General features: G+C 48.1%; 5 protein-coding genes across 5 annotated transcripts; 3 read left to right on the forward strand and 2 right to left on the reverse strand.

The window, feature by feature from the left end:
- Nucleotides 1-870: 870 nt before the first annotated feature.
- FOBCDRAFT_148153 (citrate synthase-like protein) lies at nt 871-4,799 on the forward strand (the record flags this gene model as incomplete). The annotated part of the gene is made up of 6 exons (XM_054707659.2): nt 871-1,178; nt 1,232-1,468; nt 1,519-2,461; nt 2,617-2,787; nt 2,934-4,395; nt 4,543-4,799. 6 exons carry the CDS (start codon nt 871-873, stop codon nt 4,797-4,799), a joined length of 3,378 nt encoding a protein of 1,125 aa, XP_054563634.2.
- A 3,519-nt stretch (nt 4,800-8,318) lies between these two features.
- FOBCDRAFT_171134 (concanavalin A-like lectin/glucanase domain-containing protein) lies at nt 8,319-9,969 on the reverse strand. The gene is made up of 2 exons (XM_059608467.1): nt 9,420-9,969; nt 8,319-9,360 (listed from the first exon to the last, which is right to left on the reverse strand). Exons 1-2 carry the CDS (start codon nt 9,827-9,829, stop codon nt 8,394-8,396), a joined length of 1,377 nt encoding a protein of 458 aa, XP_059466294.1. The 5' UTR covers nt 9,830-9,969; the 3' UTR covers nt 8,319-8,393.
- Nucleotides 9,970-11,040: 1,071 nt separating this feature from the next.
- On the forward strand, nt 11,041-12,515 carry FOBCDRAFT_233905 (glycosyl hydrolase catalytic core-domain-containing protein). The gene is made up of 2 exons (XM_031193067.3): nt 11,041-12,104; nt 12,155-12,515. The coding sequence occupies exons 1-2, from the start codon at nt 11,395-11,397 to the stop codon at nt 12,468-12,470; spliced, it is 1,026 nt and encodes a 341-aa protein (XP_031031913.3). The 5' UTR covers nt 11,041-11,394; the 3' UTR covers nt 12,471-12,515.
- A 494-nt stretch (nt 12,516-13,009) lies between these two features.
- FOBCDRAFT_254275 (glycosyl transferase family group 2-domain-containing protein) lies at nt 13,010-16,414 on the forward strand (the record flags this gene model as incomplete). The annotated part of the gene is made up of 8 exons (XM_059611106.1): nt 13,010-13,210; nt 13,267-13,539; nt 13,606-13,753; nt 13,805-13,883; nt 13,932-14,067; nt 14,104-14,679; nt 14,733-16,277; nt 16,310-16,414. The coding sequence occupies exons 1-8, from the start codon at nt 13,088-13,090 to the stop codon at nt 16,412-16,414; spliced, it is 2,985 nt and encodes a 994-aa protein (XP_059466295.1). The 5' UTR covers nt 13,010-13,087.
- Nucleotides 16,415-18,268: 1,854 nt separating this feature from the next.
- FOBCDRAFT_281813 (uncharacterized protein) lies at nt 18,269-19,021 on the reverse strand (the record flags this gene model as incomplete). Its single annotated transcript, XM_054707663.1, has 1 exon — nt 18,269-19,021. One exon carries the CDS (start codon nt 19,019-19,021, stop codon nt 18,269-18,271), a length of 753 nt encoding a protein of 250 aa, XP_054563638.1.
- Nucleotides 19,022-20,456: the final 1,435 nt, after the last annotated feature.

Here is a 20,456-nt window from a genome sequence, read left to right on the forward strand (position 1 = left end):
CAACACAGTCTTGAACTTTTCTATACATTCTGGAAAAATAGCTTATATAGATTACATACTGTTACTTTAATATTAAGAATATGTGGCTGCATTCTGCACTCAGGGATCAACTTCATTTTCTCCCATGCTAATGGCATATCTTCGCCGATGTTATGACCGGAATGTTACATATCCTCAGCACATGAAACTCGGTCAGGTGAGTGGGAATTGCCGACGCCATCAGACTCCGGCATAAGACAAACTATGCCACGTATATCAATGGACTCTTGATGCAGAGAAAAAGCAAACTTGATACATAATTGGAGTGATTTGTAATGGACTTATGCAGGTGGACTCAAATTCATAATGACCTCGTGTACATTACGCATAAACAGACCGGCAGTAACCGACTACGGCAGATAGAGCTTAAAGGAATCATACGATATCAAGCATACATAGATGCAATGGAACTTCCGAACGCAGTCAGGGATAACTTGTATTCCGGTCCTTACATCCGCTGCGACATCCGCGCCTTGCCTGACAATACACAATATTACGTCCCAGCAATAAGAGATACGGAGCATGGGTTCACGGCCCCGGAGACATTTTCCAGATGTCGATGGGTTTTTGGATGCAAGTGTTAATCCGATGGCTAGTATCAGCCCCAGGGTGATAGTTCTCGACCTTGTCCGAGTCATTATGATGCCGCTGCGACCTTACTTTAGCGGAGTATACATTCTATAGCATATTGATGTGCATTGACGGCCCTCGGCACGGATAATCACATTACATTCGAGAAGTTTCTTATAACTAATACGGGCTTGGATATATCATGCTCGCTTGTATTCTTCTTCACTCACATTAGCATCTACATTGTCAATCTCCGGAACAATGTCTCTTGATTCTCTGTTGCTTTCGCCTTGGGCGCCCTTGGCAGTACTCTTGTGCGGACTGCTGTTCTATATTATTCCCTACTTTTACACCTACAGACACCTGCGAGGAATTCCTGGTCCGCTGCTGGCCCGCTTCTCAAACCTTTGGCTCTTGTATATCTGCCGCCAGTCTAAGCGTTCATACAGTGTATACGACCTCCACGAGCGGCTTGGGCCCGTCGTCAGGATCCAGCCGAACCACGTTAGTATCGTTGACGAAAGGGCCATCAATCTCGTATATGGCCATGGGAATGGGTTGGAAAAGTCGTAAGTTGCACATGCATGTCTTGCTCATGTTCCACTATGCTCACTTCAACAAGATCCTGGTACGATTCTTCCATTTCTCTCACTCGAAGCATCTTCACGGCGAGGAAACGCGCCGAACATGCTCGGAAGAGAAGGTATATCGCCCATAGCTTCGCCCCCAAGTCGTCTCGTGCGGCCGAAGGGCCCATCGCCGACAAAGTGGAGATTCTGGTCCGTAAGTGGGACGACATAATCGACAAAGGACCGCAGTTTAATGGGTTCACACAACTTGAATGCAGACGATGGTTCACGTAAGTGCTTTCGAGACTGTTTGGCTGACATGCACTAACCTTGCAACTAGATACTTGTCGTTTGACATCACCGGTGATCTTCTCTTCAGCGAGCCATTTGGAATGCTTGAGAATCGCTCTGATCTGGTCAAGATTGACAACAAGCCCGGGTCCTACGTGTCCATGATGAACAGTCTTGCGCAAAGGAGTGCCGCCGTCGCTACTCTTGGCGTCTTGCCCTGGCTGAAGCCGCATGCACATCACCTGCCTGATCCCTTCTTCCACGGAGGAATGGATGGGCTGCAGAACCTGCTGGGCGTAACTTCCGCTCATGTCAAGGAACGCATGGCCGCAGGACAAGACAATCATGATGATTGGCTCTCACTTCTACTTCGAGCGCGTGATGATCAAGGGGAATTGCTCAAATTCGAAGAGATTGCGTCTGAGTCCTTGACCTTGTTCATGGCAGCCATTGAGACCGTCAGCAACACGCTCTCTGCCATGATGTACTACCTCGCCACCTCATCCTCTTCACTGCAAAAGCTGCAAGCTGAGGTGGACTCTATCGATATTCCTGGAACAGTTCCTCCGTTTACGAATGTCCGGGCTCTTCCATATCTAGACGCTGTGCTCAACGAGACAATGCGTCTTCACAGTGTCCTCGGGATAGGCCTTCCTCGAGAGGTGCTTCCCGGGTCCAAGGGAGTTCATTTGGACTCTTTATACTTTCCTCCTGGCACAGTTTTAAGCGTTCCAATCTATGCCATTCACCGGTCTAGAGACATCTGGGGCCAGGATGCCAGTAATTTTCGGCCTGAGAGATGGGAGAAGCTGTCGAACCGCCAGAAAACATCATTTATCCCATTTGGTCATGGTCCGGCAGCATGCGTTGGACGTAACCTAGCAGAAGTTGAGATGAAGATTATTGCGGCAACGTTGATTAGAAGATACCATTTTTGTATGGTGGATTCTGAGATTGAATCTACTGAGGGAACAACACGGAAGCTTATCAAAGTCAACATTGGAATTAAAAGGCGGTAATAAAGAAGGTCATTAGTATGTCTTGCAATCGGATAGATAAAGTACTTGATGATAAAGAGTTTTTTTGTCTTGAAATGACTTATTCTGTTTTGATCAATATCTCATGTCAAGACTTGTAGGGTAGGTAGCAATCCCCGGGCGCAGAGGACAGGGAGGGACTTGGCTGGTATCTTGAAATGGCACAAAACGCTACTATCAGTGTTAGCGCTGATGTCGTCCCACCTCCCGCTCTAAATGCCGCCAAACCTCAGAAGGCCGAGGTCTTTACAAGTTCCACTTATCTTATCGTGCCGAGGTTGGTATCCACGTGACGTGTCATCGACGCGTTTGCTTCTGAAAACCATTTTAAATCATCGAGACTCATTGCTTATCTCCATCAACTTGACATAATCACTCCATCTCTTTTCCCTCATCTTGTATTATTTAAATCATGGTTTTGGCACAGAATAAAGGTCGTCGCGAGACGCTCACGGTCGTGGATAACAGAACAAACCAGACCTACGAGATCCCCATCACTCACAACTCCATCCCAGCGACTGAATTCAAGAAGATCAAAGCCGAGCCTGGCAATGATCGTCCAGAGGATGAGACCACGCAGGGTCTTAGGGTCTACGATCCCGCGTACATGAACACCGCTGTTGTGCAGAGCAAAATCACATACATCAACGGCCTGGACGGCGTCCTTCGGTACCGCGGATATCCCATTGAGCAGTTAGTCGAGAAGAGCAATTTTCTCGAGTCGGCGTATCTTCTCATCTACGGAGACCTTCCAACTCAGGCGCAGTATGATGAATGGCAGGGAGAGGTGATGCATCACACGTATATCCACAGCGATATCGAGAATATGTTCAAGTCGTTCCGCTACGACTCTCATCCGATGTCTATGTTGAGCGCGGCGTTCGCTACACTGGGAGCGTTTGCTCCGGAAGCTAATCCCTCGCTTGCAGGGCAGAAGCTCTACACCAACGCTGCGTCTGGCAACATGGATTCCCTCAAGATGCTAGACAAGCAGATTCTTCGAATTCTCGGAAAGGCACCTACTTTGGCGGCTGCGTCGTACCGAATGCGACAGGGCCGACCCTTCAACCGCCCTGCACAAGGCTTGTCGTACACTGGAAACTTCCTGTATCTGTTGGATAACCTATCTGAGCCAGAATACCAACCTCATCCTGTTCTTGCAAAGGCCTTGGACAAGCTCTTCATTCTCCACGCCGACCACGAAGTCAACTGCTCTACGGCCACAGTCTTGCAAGTTGGAAGTTCTCTGGTCGATCCTTATAGCGTTGTTGCTGCTGGATGCGCGGCACTCTACGGTCCATCTCACGGCGGAGCATCCGAGTCAGCGATCAGAATGCTTATTGAGATTGGATCCCCCGAGAATGTCCCTGCATTCATGCAAGCAGTTGAGAGAAGGGAGCGAGTCCTCGTAGGCTTCGGCCATCGCGTCTACAAAAACGTTGATCCCCGCTCAACAGCCATCCGCAAGCTCGCCGAAGAAGTCTTCGAAGTCACCGGCAGAAACAAGCTCCTCGACACAGCCCTGACGCTAGCCGACTACGCCCGCAAGAGTGAGTTCATGCGCAGCAGGAACTTGTACCCCAACGTGGACTTTTACTCTGGACTGATCTACCAGGCCATGGGATTCCCGCTTGACTTCTATCCTGTTCTGTTCGCTGTTCCGCGATGTGTAGGATGGTTGGCACACTGGAGACAGATGATGCTGAACAAGTCGGGCGTCAAGATCTGGAGACCGAGACAGCTTTATGTTGGAGAGGGGGAGAGGGAGTATGTTGATACCAAGGACCGAAAGGAAAAGCCTGATGCTACTGTTTTTGATGCTCCTGTCAAGGTTGAACATGGAGGTGAGAAGCAGCGTGCTCTACTTGCTGCTAGTGCAGGGCTGAAGAGTAAGCTGTAAAGCGCAAGACATAGTTGGCATTGCTGTGTATTTTATCCGGTACTTTCGTTTGATAAGCTCTGGTAGTTTTGAAGGCTATTATATTATTATGGGCAGGTAGTTTTATCCCAAGAATGTATTAAGCTCCTTATAAAAGACGAAAGGACGTTGTTCCAGAGTGGTTACTATTTAGCAAGGTTTTTAGGATGGATATCTAATATTTTCCATGGCATGACCAATCGGTCAAGGCATTCATTCACTGTACTCAATCATGAAACAAAAATCATACTTGGAAGGTATCTTGACGAGGTTAATACCTTTGCAACTATGACCCTCACGTATGAATTGGTAACTATGTGTAGCTACAAGTACCAAGTTTACAGCTTGAGTGGTTCCCAGAAGCTGGAACAATAGAGGTTGCAGTAGAGCCAGGCCAGCAAGCCAGATCCAGAGCATTCAGAGGAGCAAGAGGAACCAGACGAGCCAGATGAGCTGTAAGAATTGTAGCCCTCGCAAGTCAAGGATGGATCTTTCAAGACAGTGAGTTCATCGCCGACCAGACCATCGTGGCCTTGAATAAACTGCCAAGAGAGGGTTGTTGCGTTATAAACCGTCAACTTGGAAAAGCCAAAACTGGTCAAGTTACGGTGAGCAGTTATGTCGGGTATAGGCTGAGACATATTGATGGTAGAGTGGCTTTCGATGTTTCCAGCAGCGCCGTTAATAAGATGAACCATCGAATATCCAGGGTTCACCTCGTAGGTGTTAGGACTTTTAACCGAGGCAGTGTCGACGGCGCAGTTTCTTATGGGCTTGAGGCGCTCATACCAGTGAACATGGCTAGGAGCAGTTAGTCAGCGTGTTTGACAAATTCGAGATGACAACTTACCCAGCAATATACAGATCAACCTTGTGCTTCAAGAGCAACTTCTCAAAGGCCTCGCGAAGGTGCAAATGATAGTTGCCGCCGTGGGAGCTATACATAGGACGATGGCCCATGACGATAACCCAGGGTGTTTTACACCGATCAACATTGGTAAGATCGTTTTTTAACCACTGATATTGCTCATAAGCCTTGTTGTCCTTGATGGAACCGTCAATGTATCCAAAAGGACCAGCATCTGTGATATGCGTCTCGTTGCGCAAAGGATGAGCTTTTCCAGAGAGAAGATATGCCTCTTCCTCCAAGTCATCTGTCTCATAGTCATCACCCAGGTTGATTGTCTTACACTCATAGGTATCCGGTTCGTCCTTCTCAGGCTTGCACTTGGACTTGTCTTTATCCTTGCCTTTGCAGTCTTCCTCCTCCTTTGCCTTCTCGATATCCTCCCGGAATGTCTTGTCCGGGCTGTGAGCGTAATCCGTTTCTGTATCAATAGATACAAAATGAACAAGGCCATAATCGAATGAATGCCAGAAATTCCCGACGCCACCAGACTTGTCGCCTGCCATGGAGAACCGGTTCTGGAAAGCTGTGAAATTGCGCTGTGAAGGTGGACATGAATAATATGTAAGCGTGGCGTTGGGATTATCGCCAGACATGGTGGTGTTTGTTTTGTTCTCGTTGAGATATGACGACAGGACATATGGCGTGTTATCATGGTCGGCACACGTGGCCTCATGATTGCCGGGGAGAACAATGTAAGGGATCTTCATAGTGATGGTATTCATCCACTGCTGCCAAAGATCCCAGTTGGATTCGTAGAGGACACCTACATCGCCGCCACGAGGGCTGCCTTGATTTGGAATCTCATCTTCTGGGAGAGGCGTGTCGAAATAATCGGGATTGGTATCGTTGTTGGGAAGGGAACTGAAGCTGCCGTTGTAGCAGACGGGCCAAACTGATGCGTTGCACTGTATGATGCCAGAGTACCAGTCATCCGCATAGCTGAGATCCCCGCCGTGCCAGACAAACGCGAGCCCGTCCTCATCATTCATGGCTTGGTTCATGTATTTGTAAGTTCCACCGGCATTCGTATACCCCATATCATTGTTGATAGCGATACTGAATTGAGACGGGTTGCCTGTAGCTTGGGCAGTTGTAAAGCTCAAAACAGTAGACTGGGTTGTACCATTCGCAGCAGGGATTTGATAGAAATAGGTTGTACCGGGTTGAAGCTGTTCTATCTGTACGTTGTGAAAGAATTGACTGCATTGGGTAACGGCAACGAGAGAACATGGAGGAGTGCGGTCGTATGTTGCGGTCAAGCCAGTAGCCACATTGTTCAAAGACGAAGGACTGGTTCCCCAGTAAACTGAGGGTGCGACACCGAGACCAAAGGGCGTCTGGTAGTGAATGTTGATACCAACACTGTCTCCTCCAGACTTGGCAGGTATATATGATAGTGAAATGACATTGACGTTGTTGTCAGCATTTTCAGAGGCAGGTTGCACGGCCGGGGCTTCAACTAGACGATGAAATCCTTTACCGTTGCCATTAATCGTGGGGTCGAGCCAATCGCCGATGGGGACTTTGGGACCATTGTATGGGTATTTCTCGTCGACGGTCGGTGCTGCTCGAGTAAGCGCAGCGAGAATACCTGCAAGGAGATGCGTCGACTTCATTTTTTGGCTGAGACTTGGGTATTGCCCAGCGAGTGATTGAAAGAGTAGCAAAGGGTTAACAGTCATGCTTTAATACTGGCTGAGGCAAATGCACTTACCATATCAGCTCATTAAATTAACTAGCGACAGAACATCAAAGCCACTCGGTTCATTTGACCAACAGGAAGATGACTGTTTGCATTCGCATCGACTGGTTTCAACGCCAAAAGGAGCTATTGGTGCCACTCAATTCCATAACGATCTTCAACTCGGCACGGAACGACGGGACAACAGCGCCAAACCCCGCGCTTTCACCAATTTGGGTATGGCAATTGGTGATAGATTCCCTTTTTTGCTTATCACAGTGGCAAGTATTGGAGTGGCTGAGAGTGGAAGCGAATATCGGCATCTCATTAGCTGGTTTACGCCAACGAACCTCCCCCTTGCATACGCCAAAGACAACTATCGATATGGTAGTTGGAATGTCAGCCAGCCACAATAGGGTCTCGACTGACCTCTTATCTTATCAGCAGTGAGATAAGGCGACTTGCACTTTAGCGACGTTGAAGCTGGAGCTGAGATTACATTGCTAAAAGAATGCCCAGGGCCGAGAGTACTGGGCCGGAATAACATGGTGTCTACCTAATATCCGCTGGAAATTGTAGCGGGTGTTAGAAGTGATAATTTTTAAATAATATAATTAATTAATAAGCCTGACTTGTTGTTGGGCACTGAGGATCAAGTAGACAATCAGTACTCCGGATGAGCGTATATTTTGGAAGGCACGTGCGCATAATGGGGTATTAGTCGCACCAAGCTCTTGGTAGATGATGGTCCACAGCCAAGCTTAGCTACTGTTTTGGGTTGAACGTTCAGTATTTCGCCCAAGAGGAACAAAACAGATATGGATAAGACGATGATGCGCTATGTCAATAGAGGACAATGAGATGCCAATTCCAATATTCGAGATCAACCCTAGGCTCTATACTGGAGGTAGCTGCTATTCAAACCCAGGTTTGAGAAACGCGAAGAAGCAAATAAGAAGCGACGGCCGAGGTCAACAAATCCATCGATGAGCGATCTGAAATAAAGCAATCGCAATTGTGTATAAGCATGAAAATGGCTTGCTGACCAGTTTGGTCCTGGATTTTCATGGGCTACCCTGTATTAAAGTTTTACGAGCCGTGATTTCTTCGAGCAGATGTCGGAAACTCGTTAACCTGGCCAGCGCATGACTTTTCTGTAGTTTATCAGAAACGATCCGCCCATAAAATGGGCCTCGGTCCAGATTACACAGAGCCCGTCCACCTGTCCTTGAACCGCGACACCTTGCGCAAGAATGTGGCATCCAGTGTACTGTAACTATAACTACAAAAGGGCTGGCCAGACCTTTTACACGCAGAGTGATAGATTGAGCAGTAGTAACTGCGATTACAAAAATCATCTTATCAAATGCTCTAATATCTAACTTGTTGAGAAATGCGATAAATCAGTAGCAGCGCGGTCACACTGCTGCCACATAGAAACACTCTTAATCACCATCTCCCCGCCATTATTCTTCTCCCATGTCGGATACCACCGATCCTTCGCATTCCAGAAATCCCTCCTCGGGGAGATCGCATCATTCACCCAGGGCTTACCATACACATCGTCCGGGAACCAGCCCGAGGTGCCCCCGACAGCCAGCGCGATGATCAGGTAGAACGGCCGGTCGAAGGGGGTCGCATTACTGGTGCCCGGCCCATCCCACGGATCTGAGATCTGGGACCCGTTGGTAAGCGCTTGGTGGAAGCCTCCGTGCTGATAAAATGGGTGATTGAACTTGACGTACGTGACCTGTGCGATGCGGTGGTCCAGCCAGGTGAAGAGATACTTGTCTGACCACTCTAGTCCAAATGTATGAAAGTCTCGATTGAATGTCGTGAGTAGCGCATTTCTCGCCCCGGAAGTGCTCTGCCATCGATCAGTGCTGGTATCAAGACCCCAGTGCAGCTGAGTCGACACCTGCTGGTTCCCCCGTCCATTGTCATATGTGTAATTATTCCCCCGAACTATCCCAATATCAATCTCGCCAGAAGCAGGCCATGCGCCGTAGTAGTCCTTGGCTGGGAACATCGTGAGCTGCGAGAGGAGCCAATCTCCTGCGGCGAGCTTGGCGACGATCTCGACTCGACCGTATCGTATAACACCAAAGTTCTTGGTCGTGATCCTCCCGGACTTGATCGGCGCGACGATTTCTCCCGCGGTGAGGTTTACGACTTGAACGCAGTCTTGCGTTGTTGTAGAGGAGCAGGTCCCGTAAGCAGTTAGGTTTATCTTGGTTGTTTCTGAAAGGAATTTATCTGTTTGTAGGGTGGGTTTGATGATAAGTTGACCATCGCGGACGAATACGTTTTCATCCGTGTCTGTCGTCAGCGCAAACTCGCCATTTCTAGAATTGGCCATGCTGATTAGCGTTCATCACCAATGTGAGGCAGAGTTCCAACATACCCGTATCCTCCGACCTCTACCTGTTTGTTCCATATCGTAGAGTTGAAGCCATTAGAAAAGTCATCCGTGAAGACCTTGCAGTATTCATGTTTATCGACTGATCTATAGCCGGACCAGGATAGAAGCGCTATGGCAGCCAGTCCGACCACGATGCCCAGCGCAGGGATGACTGTAATCCATATGCCTCGAGGGTCCTTTACCGCAAGGTATGGTTTCTCGACAGTGCCCTTTTTGACCCGGCGGGAATGGAAATAGGGACGCGGGGGGAATCTCTTCCTGAGTGAAGACTGTGTTGAACTTTGAGCTGCAAGGCTCGGTCTGACCAAGTCTTCCGTGGAGTTTGCATGGCTTGTAGAGGCGAGATAAGATCCAGAGGATCTAATCGGAGTACTGTTACAACCTAGCGACATTGTCGTAGAGACTGGTAATATTCGATATAATACCGTGATGGAATTAACAAGGTAGTAAGCTAGATGTGCAGGATGTGCTTGGCATTATGGAGAGCGTGGTTATCGCCAAGAATATAAGAATCAAGGACATGTAGCTTTCACAGGGAGAACCCATCAAAATTAGCAAACTTCTACACTATAGCATTGCAATTCATAACATCCAAGGCTCACACGCCAGAATGAACCGCGTCTGCCTAAAAACCGAAGCAACCCCCCCTCCGTGAAACTTCCGACATTCCTTCATCGTCAAACGACTTCAGTCGCCGTGGACAGACCGAAAGGTACTTTTGCAAATACCAAACCAACAAACCCCCATAATTAGCTTCTGTACAAAAGTCCATGAGTGCAAGCGGCCGTAGATTGCCATTAACTTGCTAGTCTGCGGGTCTCCCCTGGTTATCTGGTCACGACACTTTGGCTCTGCTAAGCGACGTGGTATTGAAATACGGTTTATGGGGTATGCATATGTCGAAAACTTGGCTTGGTGAACGCTTGCCCTAAAGAGGTAAAACGCCAATTAAAAACCCTGCTTCTCGCTTATGTCTTGGCAGTATCCACAACGGCAACTTGTTCCTGATAACGCCTCTTCCGTACCTACGTCGCCGGTACCCACGAGAGTGCCCCCCACTGTCTGACTCATGGTTGCAGCCGACATAACATGCACACTAGTAGGATGAAAATTCCACAGACGTTACAACGGAGAAAGCTTGGAACTTGACTAAATTATGAGAATATAGTCAATCGGTTTATAAGAAGGATAAGGCACGAGCTTGAGAAACGATTCACGGGCCTCTCCAGGTCAAAACAATGAACATAAGATGCCCATTGGCAATTCAACGTGTGCACCAGGATCCCCGTAGTCAGCGCGTCTTTACAGAGGAAGTACAGTTCAACCACAGACTGACAATATGTCACCAAGAGTCAAGTGAAAAGCTCAGAACGGACAATGGGGCTTTTCGGCCGACGGAGCCGAATCACTTCCCTGGCAGGGGTGACATCACATTCCAGTACCTAGCATCACATGATGAGGAAGCATCCCATTTCCAAGATCGGTATTGAGTCTCGGTATCGAATTTATTTTCTAGTATGCAAGGTACGAGATGGCATGCATATCAAGTAATGCAATAGCTAATGAGCGCACTATCATGCCATCGACCAACCACATTACACGATGACCTGCCTTTTTATCACTGAGGTGAATTTGAGCGGCCCGACTTTTCACCCTTGCTTGCAGTTGTTTTGAGTACGCGAGTCAGGCTTCCGAGAGGATGATGGTCAGTAGACAGGTGCTATTCCCTATCAACATCAAACATCACGTTTCTAGATGCCGCAAGCAGCAACAAAATGAACTTAGACGTGGGATCATGCTGTACATCCACAAACAGTTGGCGGCAGTTGGAACATGACAACCCAAGTGACGCAACCTTCTGTAACAGTCTCTCCTTACCCTCTGCACATCCTGCTAACGAGGTCTCGCTCCATTCGTTTCCCAAACCTCGTCCCTCGCTGTTACTCATTTGAGTAAGATGCTCGTACAATCCTCACTCGTGGCTTTGGCCCTCTTCGCAACCTCATGCATCGCCATATCAAAAAACTTCTACCCTTCCTCAAAACGAGGCCTCATCTACATCCCAAACTCCGAATTTCCCAGCGATGACAAAGTCTGGGTGCAGAAGCACTCAGATCTAACATGGTACTACAACTACAAAATGCATCCTAGCCCCGCCTACGAGAACAACACCGCTCTCCAGTTCGTGCCCATGCTCTGGGGAGCCCCCGATGGCTTCGACGACACCACCTTTCTAGAAAAAGTCACAGCGCAAATCATCGGCGGCCGAAACATCACTTACGTCATGGGCTTCAACGAGCCTGACAACTCAATGGCCAACGGCGGCAGCGACATGAAGCCAAAAGACGCAGCAAGGTACTGGGTCAAGCAGCTCGAGCCTCTGAGAAAGCTGGGCGTGTCTCTTGGTGCGCCTGCGGTGACGGGCGCTCCGTCGGGGTTTACGTGGCTTGCCGAGTTCGTCGAGGCTTGTAAGGGCAACTGCACGTTTGATTTTATCCCGATACATTGGTACGGAAGCTTTGACGGCATGGCGAGTCATATTGCTGGTGTGTTGGATGTTTTTCCGAATAAGAAGATCTGGGTTACCGAGTTTGCTCTGGACTTTTCGTCTTTGGCTGCGACGCAGGACTACTTCCAGACGTCGGTGAAATATCTTGATGGAAACAAGTAAGTAACATTTAGCCCCTCTGGTTACAGTGATTAACACGGTTGCTTAGAAACGTCACTCACTATTCTTACTTTGGTTCTTTCCGCTCATTCACATCTAATGTTGGGTATAATGTATCAATGCTTAATTCACATGGGCAGTTAACGGATATAGGAAGCTGGTACCTAGGGGGCGATGCGATGGGAGTTATACCAGGCGACAATGTTGTCAAGCCTAATGTAACGGCTGCCAAACCGTCTACCTCTACGTATGTTGTTCCAGCGTTGGTCACGGAGGACAGTGACTCGCTGGGTCTGATGAATCGGCCTTCTATACCCTATCTTGGGATACTCTGTCCGCTTCTGGCTTTGTATATTACTTTGTAGAATTAGAGATTAAAACTTCTGAAATATCACCTTCTTCTACATTGTATACAGTTCTTCTTTTGCCAGATTCTGCGCAGTGACTTTAAGCTCTCAGCCACAGATCTCAAACGGCAAATAAACGTCTAGCTTACAATCCAGATAATATCGCACAATGGCTAACCAATTATCTTTGCTGCACCCTCTGTGCTCTAGGTCCGTGTGCAAGAATGTAACTGAAGCTGCAACTACAAACGACACTATTACAGCTAGCTTCGTCAGATCATGATGTCACACCATTCTCAAGTGATCCACAATACGTTTTCCGGTTTCAGGATGTTTGTATCTGCCGTGGAATGCGCTGATTAGCAACGGCACAAATACGCCCGCGTCCACGACTCGCGTATTACGACTCGACCAATCACAAGCCTTCGAGTCTCATGATGCATTGCTCCTTTTGGCATGTGAGAACTGACAAAGGTTCTCCCGTCGTCGGCGAAATGGTCAAAGGGGGGTATGTGTATCGCTGCAGGATACAAACATCTATCATGCAGCATGGTGCCCGGCGATCTCCCGTTGTCGCTGCTACATAACAAAGACTGACGCACCCTTTTACGCTTGAGAGATCGCCAAGCAAAGAAATGATAGACATGATAGATTCTGGAACAAGTCGAAGATCAGTCAGCATGTCAGGGGCTTCAGCTAATGGGCCACTTGGCCATGTCCCTGGCTTGTCACTCGGCACGTCGACACCTGTCCCTGTTGTAAGCACTCAGACTTTTAATGCTGCAAGCAAGAATACTAATAGCAGGATACTCAGGTAGCCATCATCGGAGACAAAGGCTCTGGGAAGACATCTTTGTTTGAAGCTCTTTCTGGCTTATCTCTCCATGGCTCCAGACTCTCGTCAACAAAATTCCCCATTCATGCCTACTTTACGCACACAAGCCGGGCAGGGACAACGTTAAAGTCACGTATAAAACCAGGGAAAGTTGATGGGCAGAATAAGGAACTTTCAGAACACTTGCAGAGTTTCGAGGTAAATTATGAGGGAGACCTTGCAGCTGTTAATCTTCCTCATATTGTCCGCCAGGTTCGTACGGCCTTTTACGCCCCTTGTACTCACACATCCCGCTGATCGCAGTGGACAACAATACAGGCAACGAATCACATGCAAGTCGCAACGGCGTTCTCTGACGAAAAGGAACAAGAAGAGCAACAAGTATCCGACAATGTCCTTGTCATTGAGATTGCAGGCCCAGACCTTTTCAGCATGGAAATCGTCGATACCCCTGGGCTCTCATCTAGTGAGTGGCATTGTCGTGCCTGTTGGCTAGGATGGAAGCTTACGTCTACAGGCCCGACGGTTGATGACGCACAAGAACTCACAAGAGCTCTCATCTTGGATCTTGTCAAGCAGCCCAACACCATTATCCTGTCAGTCTCACATCTCACTGTCTCCAATGTAAAACTAACAAAGTTCAGAGCTGTGGTTGACGCAACGAATGATATGAGCAGTCAGGAGGGCCCGTGGCTTGCGCGAGCAGCTGACGTGACAGGAAATCGGACCGTCGCAGTCGTAACCAAGTGCGATCTTGTACCCCTAGAAGAGAGAAGATTTGTAAGCCCACGCACCTTCAAAGACATGGTTATCCAGGACACTGATCAATCTAGGGTCCTGAGAGCTATGCGTAACAAGGAACGTCATCTTGGTCATCCCTGGTTCGCTACCAGAAGTCTCTCATGCAATGAACGCGATCAAGACTGTACCCTCGAGACGCGGAATTCCATTGAGGGCTCATTATTTTCAGAAAAAGAATGGGCTGTTCTAAAGCGCAGGCGGCGTGTGGGGGCTTTAGCTCTAAGGGACCACCTCAAGACTAGGGTGAACGTCATGCTTCGGGGCAGTATAGACCTGCTGACGACGTTACTCAACACTCCAGCGCATTCGGTTGCACCGATACACACCGCCAACACAGACAAAGTACAGCCAACCGATGTCTACGCAACGTCACAAGAGACTGTGGTGGCAGATGCGGATCTGGAATTCGCTTCCGATGCGCCGCGGCCCACGCCGCTGCTCAACGCCGTCATCGTCGCGTTGACTGTTGCCATATGTCTCTGTCTGATAGCGCTTGGCTGTAGCACAATGGCAATGGAGATTGCGAGTGAAGGAGGTTGGACTCGTTTGTTTCTTCTGATAACGGCTGTTCCCCAGATTATCTTGAGCTTGGTAAGAGCAATACACGAACATTATGCTAGGCCTCCCCGCTGACATGGTCCTAGTTCTTCTGCCAAGCTATCGTCGTGACCACCTTCCAGATGATTGGCCCTGTCACGCAACTAAAAGTCAACTCCAAGTTTTACTCCGCAAAGCGAACGAGGCGCCTTGATGGAACGAAAGTACTATTGCCTCACGTCACCATCCAATGTCCAGTGTACAAAGAAGGCCTTGAGGGTGTAATTCGGCCAACGGTACGGTCCCTCTCCGCCGCCATCAGGAATTATGAATCTTTCGGTGGCACAGCAAGTATCTTCATCAACGACGACGGGATGCAGCTGGTGTCCCCAGAAGAGGCCGATGAACGACGCATGTTCTACAAGGAGAACAATATTGGCTGGGTCGCCCGGCCAGCGCATAATGCCAACGGCGAAGGGATAAGTAAATTCATACGCCGCGGCAAGTTCAAGAAAGCATCGAACATGAATTATGCACTCGGCATTAGTCTCAAAGTAGAGGACAAGCTGGTCCAGATCGTCCGCGATGAGCACTGGACACAGGCAGACGAGAGTGCAGCGTATCAGCGATGCTTGGATGAAGTTCTGTCTGAAGAGCTAGGCCGCGCTTGGATAGGTGGTGACATCCGAGTCGGCGACTACCTACTCCTCGTCGACTCCGACACCCGCGTCCCAACAGACTGTCTAATCGACGCCGTCAGCGAGCTCGAAGCCTCACCCAGAGTAGCCATCCTGCAGTTCACATCTGGCGTCATGAACGTCACAACAAGCTACTTCGAAAGCGGCATCACTTTCTTCACCAACCTCATCTACACAGCAATAGCCTACGCAGTTGCCAACGGTGATGTCTCCCCGTTCGTCGGTCATAATGCCTTCATTCGCTGGTCTGCGCTACAAGAGGTCGGCTCCCAGGACGATGGCATTATATGCAACGAGAAGGACCCAAACGCAACAACACCGTACGAGAAGTTCTGGTCCGAGTCTCACGTGTCGGAAGACTTTGATGTTTCACTCCGGCTGCAAACTCTGGGGTATCATATTCGCCTGGCGACTTATTGCGGTGATGGCTTCAAAGAAGGCGTTTCACTCACTGTGTACGACGAGTTGGCCCGGTGGCAAAAGTATGCGTATGGCTGTAGCGAGCTCCTCTTCTATCCCATGAAAGACTGGTGGAGATATGGTATCTTCACTCCGCTATTCAAACGCTTTATTATGTCGAATATGCCACTAGGGTCTAAGATTACGATTATGTCCTACATCGGCACATATTACGCCATCGGTTATTCATGGATTGGTTCGCTGCTAAACTACTTCCTCATTGGATGGCTCAACGGAGAGCTTGACCACTACTACATGAGCAGCTGGCGTGTCTGGGTTGCTCTTGTCGTTGTCTTCTCTATAGCGGGCAACATCACGCTCGCTCTGATACGATACCGCTCTCAGCAGGTCAGCTTGCTGAGGGAGCTCTGGACATGCTTCAAATGGGTAGCTCTCATGTTTGTTTTTCTGGGCGGCATATCGATGCATGTCTGCAAGGCGATTCTCTGTCACATGCTGTCTATTGACATTGGCTGGGGCGCTACATCGAAAGAGGTGGAAGACACGAATTTCTTCAAGGAGATAAGTATTATTATCGCGGGCTTCAAGTATGTATTCATCTTTTGCCTGGCAGTGACAGCGCTGATGATCTGTGGCGTCTATGCCTTTCCTTATTTATGGAGGATCAATGAGCTTGTTGCTATCTTTCCCCTTGCAACTGTTATCTTCTGTCATTTTTTCCTTCCGATTGCTCTGAATCCGAACTTGATGAAGTTTACTTGGTAGATAATAGATAATAGAGTTTATATAATAGAGCTTCTATATTCACTAGCGGCACATCTCGTGACTGTTCTTCACAGGGGCAACTCGACTTTGTTTACTTTATATTACTTGTATCCATCAGCAACTCGACTAGACTACAAATCTGATCCTACTTTTCGTCTTTTTCCATCGGAAGTTACCACGATTCCGCTCAATGTACCTGCCATGAATTCCCTGTGTTCTTTATAGGCTCCTTTGTCGCTTAGAATGGATTCAAAGACAGATGAGGTTGCGAACATTCATGCCAAATGTACAGTGAGCTATGTTCATCCTGTTATTTGTGTTGTTGTACTGGGGCCTACCATAATTGTTGTAACTTGCTGAATATGGCAATTGGCGCTAGATATAAATGGCCTTGTGATCTAAATGCGAGTCATCAGTAAGCGTCACGAGAGACTTGGTACATACAAAAGAGATCGAACTCCCCTTCATAATAAAGATGTCTGTTGTGGTCTTTTTGTTCTTTTGGGATCTGGATAGTCTGATTGGTATCCACATCCCTGATGAATTTAGGATACCATTAGTAATAACCTATCCAGCGAGGCTATCTGAGTCTGGCTTACTATAATCGAGATGTCTCATTGCTGGGTATATTCTTGGGCCGCAAGTGGTTTCGCATTATCCAGGCTTGTGCTTATGTTCTCCATCTCTTCCGTCATGATTAGTCCAGCCGCGCCAACAACCAGGAGATTCAAGCAATTGATCAGTGCCATCAATCCAATGATAGTCTTTATCACCATGTGCCTCAACAAAGGTATACCGATATGCCCAAGAGCATCGCAACGATGGTGATGGTGGTTGTGATGAAGAAGAGCGGGTCTTGCTCGAGGATGGCAGTGACGGCTGTAGCTGAATCATCCTCTCACAAAATGCACAACAACATTAACACGCTGATCAAGCGCTCATGCTCCATGAATAACCGGCGACTAAGGCCATGTGTAGCTGATTCACGGGTGGTTTTGTCTCGGCAGTTGCATTGATAGTGATGTTCTGAAGTACCCATGACTGAATAAGGTTTGAACATACCTGATTCATGACGGGAATAAGTAACGGGGCAGTGAACATTTATCTGGAACATTGCTCTGACACAGAGATGTCATTTTGAACAATTGACAAGCTAAGCGTCTCATCTAATACACAACCCTCGCTCAATCCGCTCAACTCGCATCAATTATCCCCATCCCATCTCATCTTTCACACACACCAACACCATTCACTACTACATCACACACTTGCAAACTTACCAACACCCAATATTATACCTTAAAAATGCCTTCTCAAGCTCCAACTGATAATGTCATGACCGGCACTCGATGCCCAAAGTGCTCTACGCCTGAGAAGGATGTTTGGGGTTTTCCTGGCCGCAACTGCGGACATTGCGGCACCTAATGCGAATAGAGAGCATACCATGATGCTCGGAGGCTATTCCTACGAGGTGCGAACATGTCTTGGGCGATCTTGACTCTTACCGAGAAATCCGTTGGGCGCTCGTCAGGGTCAGTTGATGGCAACGGAAGAAGCCATGGGGCTCCACGTTGCTGCATATCATTTCAAGAAAACGATCTGGATACCGTAGCGTGAGGTAGAAGGGGTGGAGCAGAAAATACAAAACTGTAAACGATTTATGCATCCGCTATCTTTTACGTGACACTATGCTCCATGATGAATAACACTCTATATCAAGTCCTCTCTTGAGAATCCCCTAATCGATTCCCAGAAATTCTCTACTGCACTGCACCAACATGCATACACTCCACTTCAATCCATGGCCACCAACAGTAAGTCTGGATCTCGAGAATAACGCGCTGTAAAAGCATCATAGCTCTCTGGTGTTCTGAAGGCTTCTTAAAGATCTGAGTTGCAAACATCATCTTGACATGTCTTCTCATGTACGCGCTGTCGCACTGCAGGTACCATAGATGATCTCCAGCCACATACAGGCGAGACTTTGCGAGCGTGAGTAGGTAGTCGCAGTTGAACATCGGTGGATGTGAGAAGGCCTGGTTGGTGTAGGTAGACCAAAACCCCACTGCGCCTGTCTCTCGGAAGGCTTCGTGACTGACGAGGTGGTACCACTTTTCGGCTCCTGGGGGTTGTAGAGGATCTACCCCTTCCAGGATCTTGTCGACGACATTGCAGAGAACCTCGAGAAGGTAGGCCTGCACTTCCAGAACCAACATGACTCTGGGATACCCAAAAGTATCAGCCCGGTGTGCAGCCTTTGCTTCCCAGTCCACCAGTGATCCATGTCGATCTCCATACATGACGAAGCATTTGGCAAAGAAGCCGACGTCAAAGTACTCAGCTGCCCAGCCGAGAGTGAACTGCCTACTATTAAAAGCCGCCCAGGACTGGGGAGTGTAGGCAGTCCTGTAGTGAAGCAGAGCAAAAAGCACTGCAAGATCGGTCTTGATGACTTGCACGTTCAACCAGGTTAGTAGGAGTTGACGTCTCCGAGTTGGACTTCTGGCGTGCATGTATGTATATCGCGGAAGAAGCCATTGTTGGCCCCCCCCCCCCCAGCTCCGGTGCTGCTTCCTTTAGTGATACTGCTATCTTTCTTGGCTTCGCTTCTTCCACCGACTTGGCGAGATATCACTAGACATCAATCCGTTTGCTAAGTAGGGATCGCCGGCGATGGATATCTCCCACGACTGAGCGGGCGTTGCACTTTGCTTCAGCATCCGAAAGCCTGCGGTGGTAGGAAAGGCCTGGGCTATGTTGCTCCCTGACGACGTAGAAACCATTCTGGCAGTCAGCGCATTCGCATGGTGACCAGCCGATGGGTTTTTGACATTTGTAACTGGTGCTCTGTATTTCGGAGGAGTTGGTTCCTTATTCTAGTGCAGGGTGAATGGGTTCATGATTCCAAGGTTGATTGCTTGAGATGCTGCAAAGGTTGGTTGTGCTCTTGGTCTGGTTTGTTTGTTGTGGGGAAGCAGATTCTCGCGTTATACGCGGCAAAGTAGGTGCCAATAGGAATGCAACTACGATGAAATTTTGTTCTTCGACCACGCGGTGTAACATAGGGCCAGCGCACTTCTAGCTATAGCTTGCTGAGTCGAATTGGCCGTTTTTCTGGTGGATGTTGAGATGTCCCTTCTTATAGAGGACTCATCGTGATATTCGCAAAATCTCGTGAGAGACAGCTTTAGTGCACTTGAGACTGCATGTTCATTGGTCAAGCTTATTGAACTCCAGCGTACTAGACTTCATGAGGACGTGCTCTGTGCAAGGATTAGATCTCTACCCTGTGAGCGTTGATGTAAGACAACAAAGTATTAACGCTAATCTACATGCAATGTGACGGGGTAATTGTAATAGATAAAGGGAGACTTATTTATTTCTTGACAAGATATTCAAGGCTTTGTCTCTTTATAGAACTGGAATATCCCTCTATTATACAGTGAAATACAAACTTAGACAACCAGTAACACTATACCAAAGTTGAAACCTGCGGGATACTTGTTTAACGCGAACCCTCCCACCCATGACTGTTGAGGAGAAGGGGGAGGCTAGCGAGGATTAGTGAGTTCATGTGAGTCTGGATAATAAAGCCATTACAGCCTTAATATGATTTGAATTTAACATGTACGAAGCGTATAATCTGCAAAGGTACTAATATTACAAGGAACAACTGGTCTTTTTCGACTCTTTGTTTGGACATTGGTTTTAACTATTGCACACCCTTAGTTAGATGGATACGTATAAGTTCGCGCGGCGGTGCAACTAAGAATCATCTACTTATAATCTGTTCTTCGATAACTCTCCACCTAACAGATATTCCCATTTACCTGCAAACCTTTTACTGTGCTTAAAAGGATGAATAATCCTCACTCTTCACCACTATGAACCTTTTCAGCATTGAAATTCCCACAATCAACTATTGATCATCGTCCAATGGAAACAACA

Source organism: Fusarium oxysporum, chromosome XI, assembly GCF_013085055.1.
Source record: "Fusarium oxysporum Fo47 chromosome XI, complete sequence".
Lineage (NCBI taxonomy): Eukaryota > Fungi > Ascomycota > Sordariomycetes > Hypocreales > Nectriaceae > Fusarium > Fusarium oxysporum.

Excerpts from the sequence above, each read along its gene's own strand:
- FOBCDRAFT_171134 (XM_059608467.1), bottom strand. The coding sequence starts at position 9,829 with ATGTCGCTAGGTTGTAACAGTACTCCGATTAGATCCTCTGGATCTTAT. Across the intron at positions 9,361-9,419 it reads GTAGAGGTCGGAGGATACGG|AAATGGCGAGTTTGCGCTGA; the intron begins GTATGTTGGAAC and ends GGCCAATTCTAG.
- FOBCDRAFT_233905 (XM_031193067.3), top strand. The coding sequence starts at position 11,395 with ATGCTCGTACAATCCTCACTCGTGGCTTTGGCCCTCTTCGCAACCTCA. Across the intron at positions 12,105-12,154 it reads AAATATCTTGATGGAAACAA|AAACGTCACTCACTATTCTT; the intron begins GTAAGTAACATT and ends ACGGTTGCTTAG.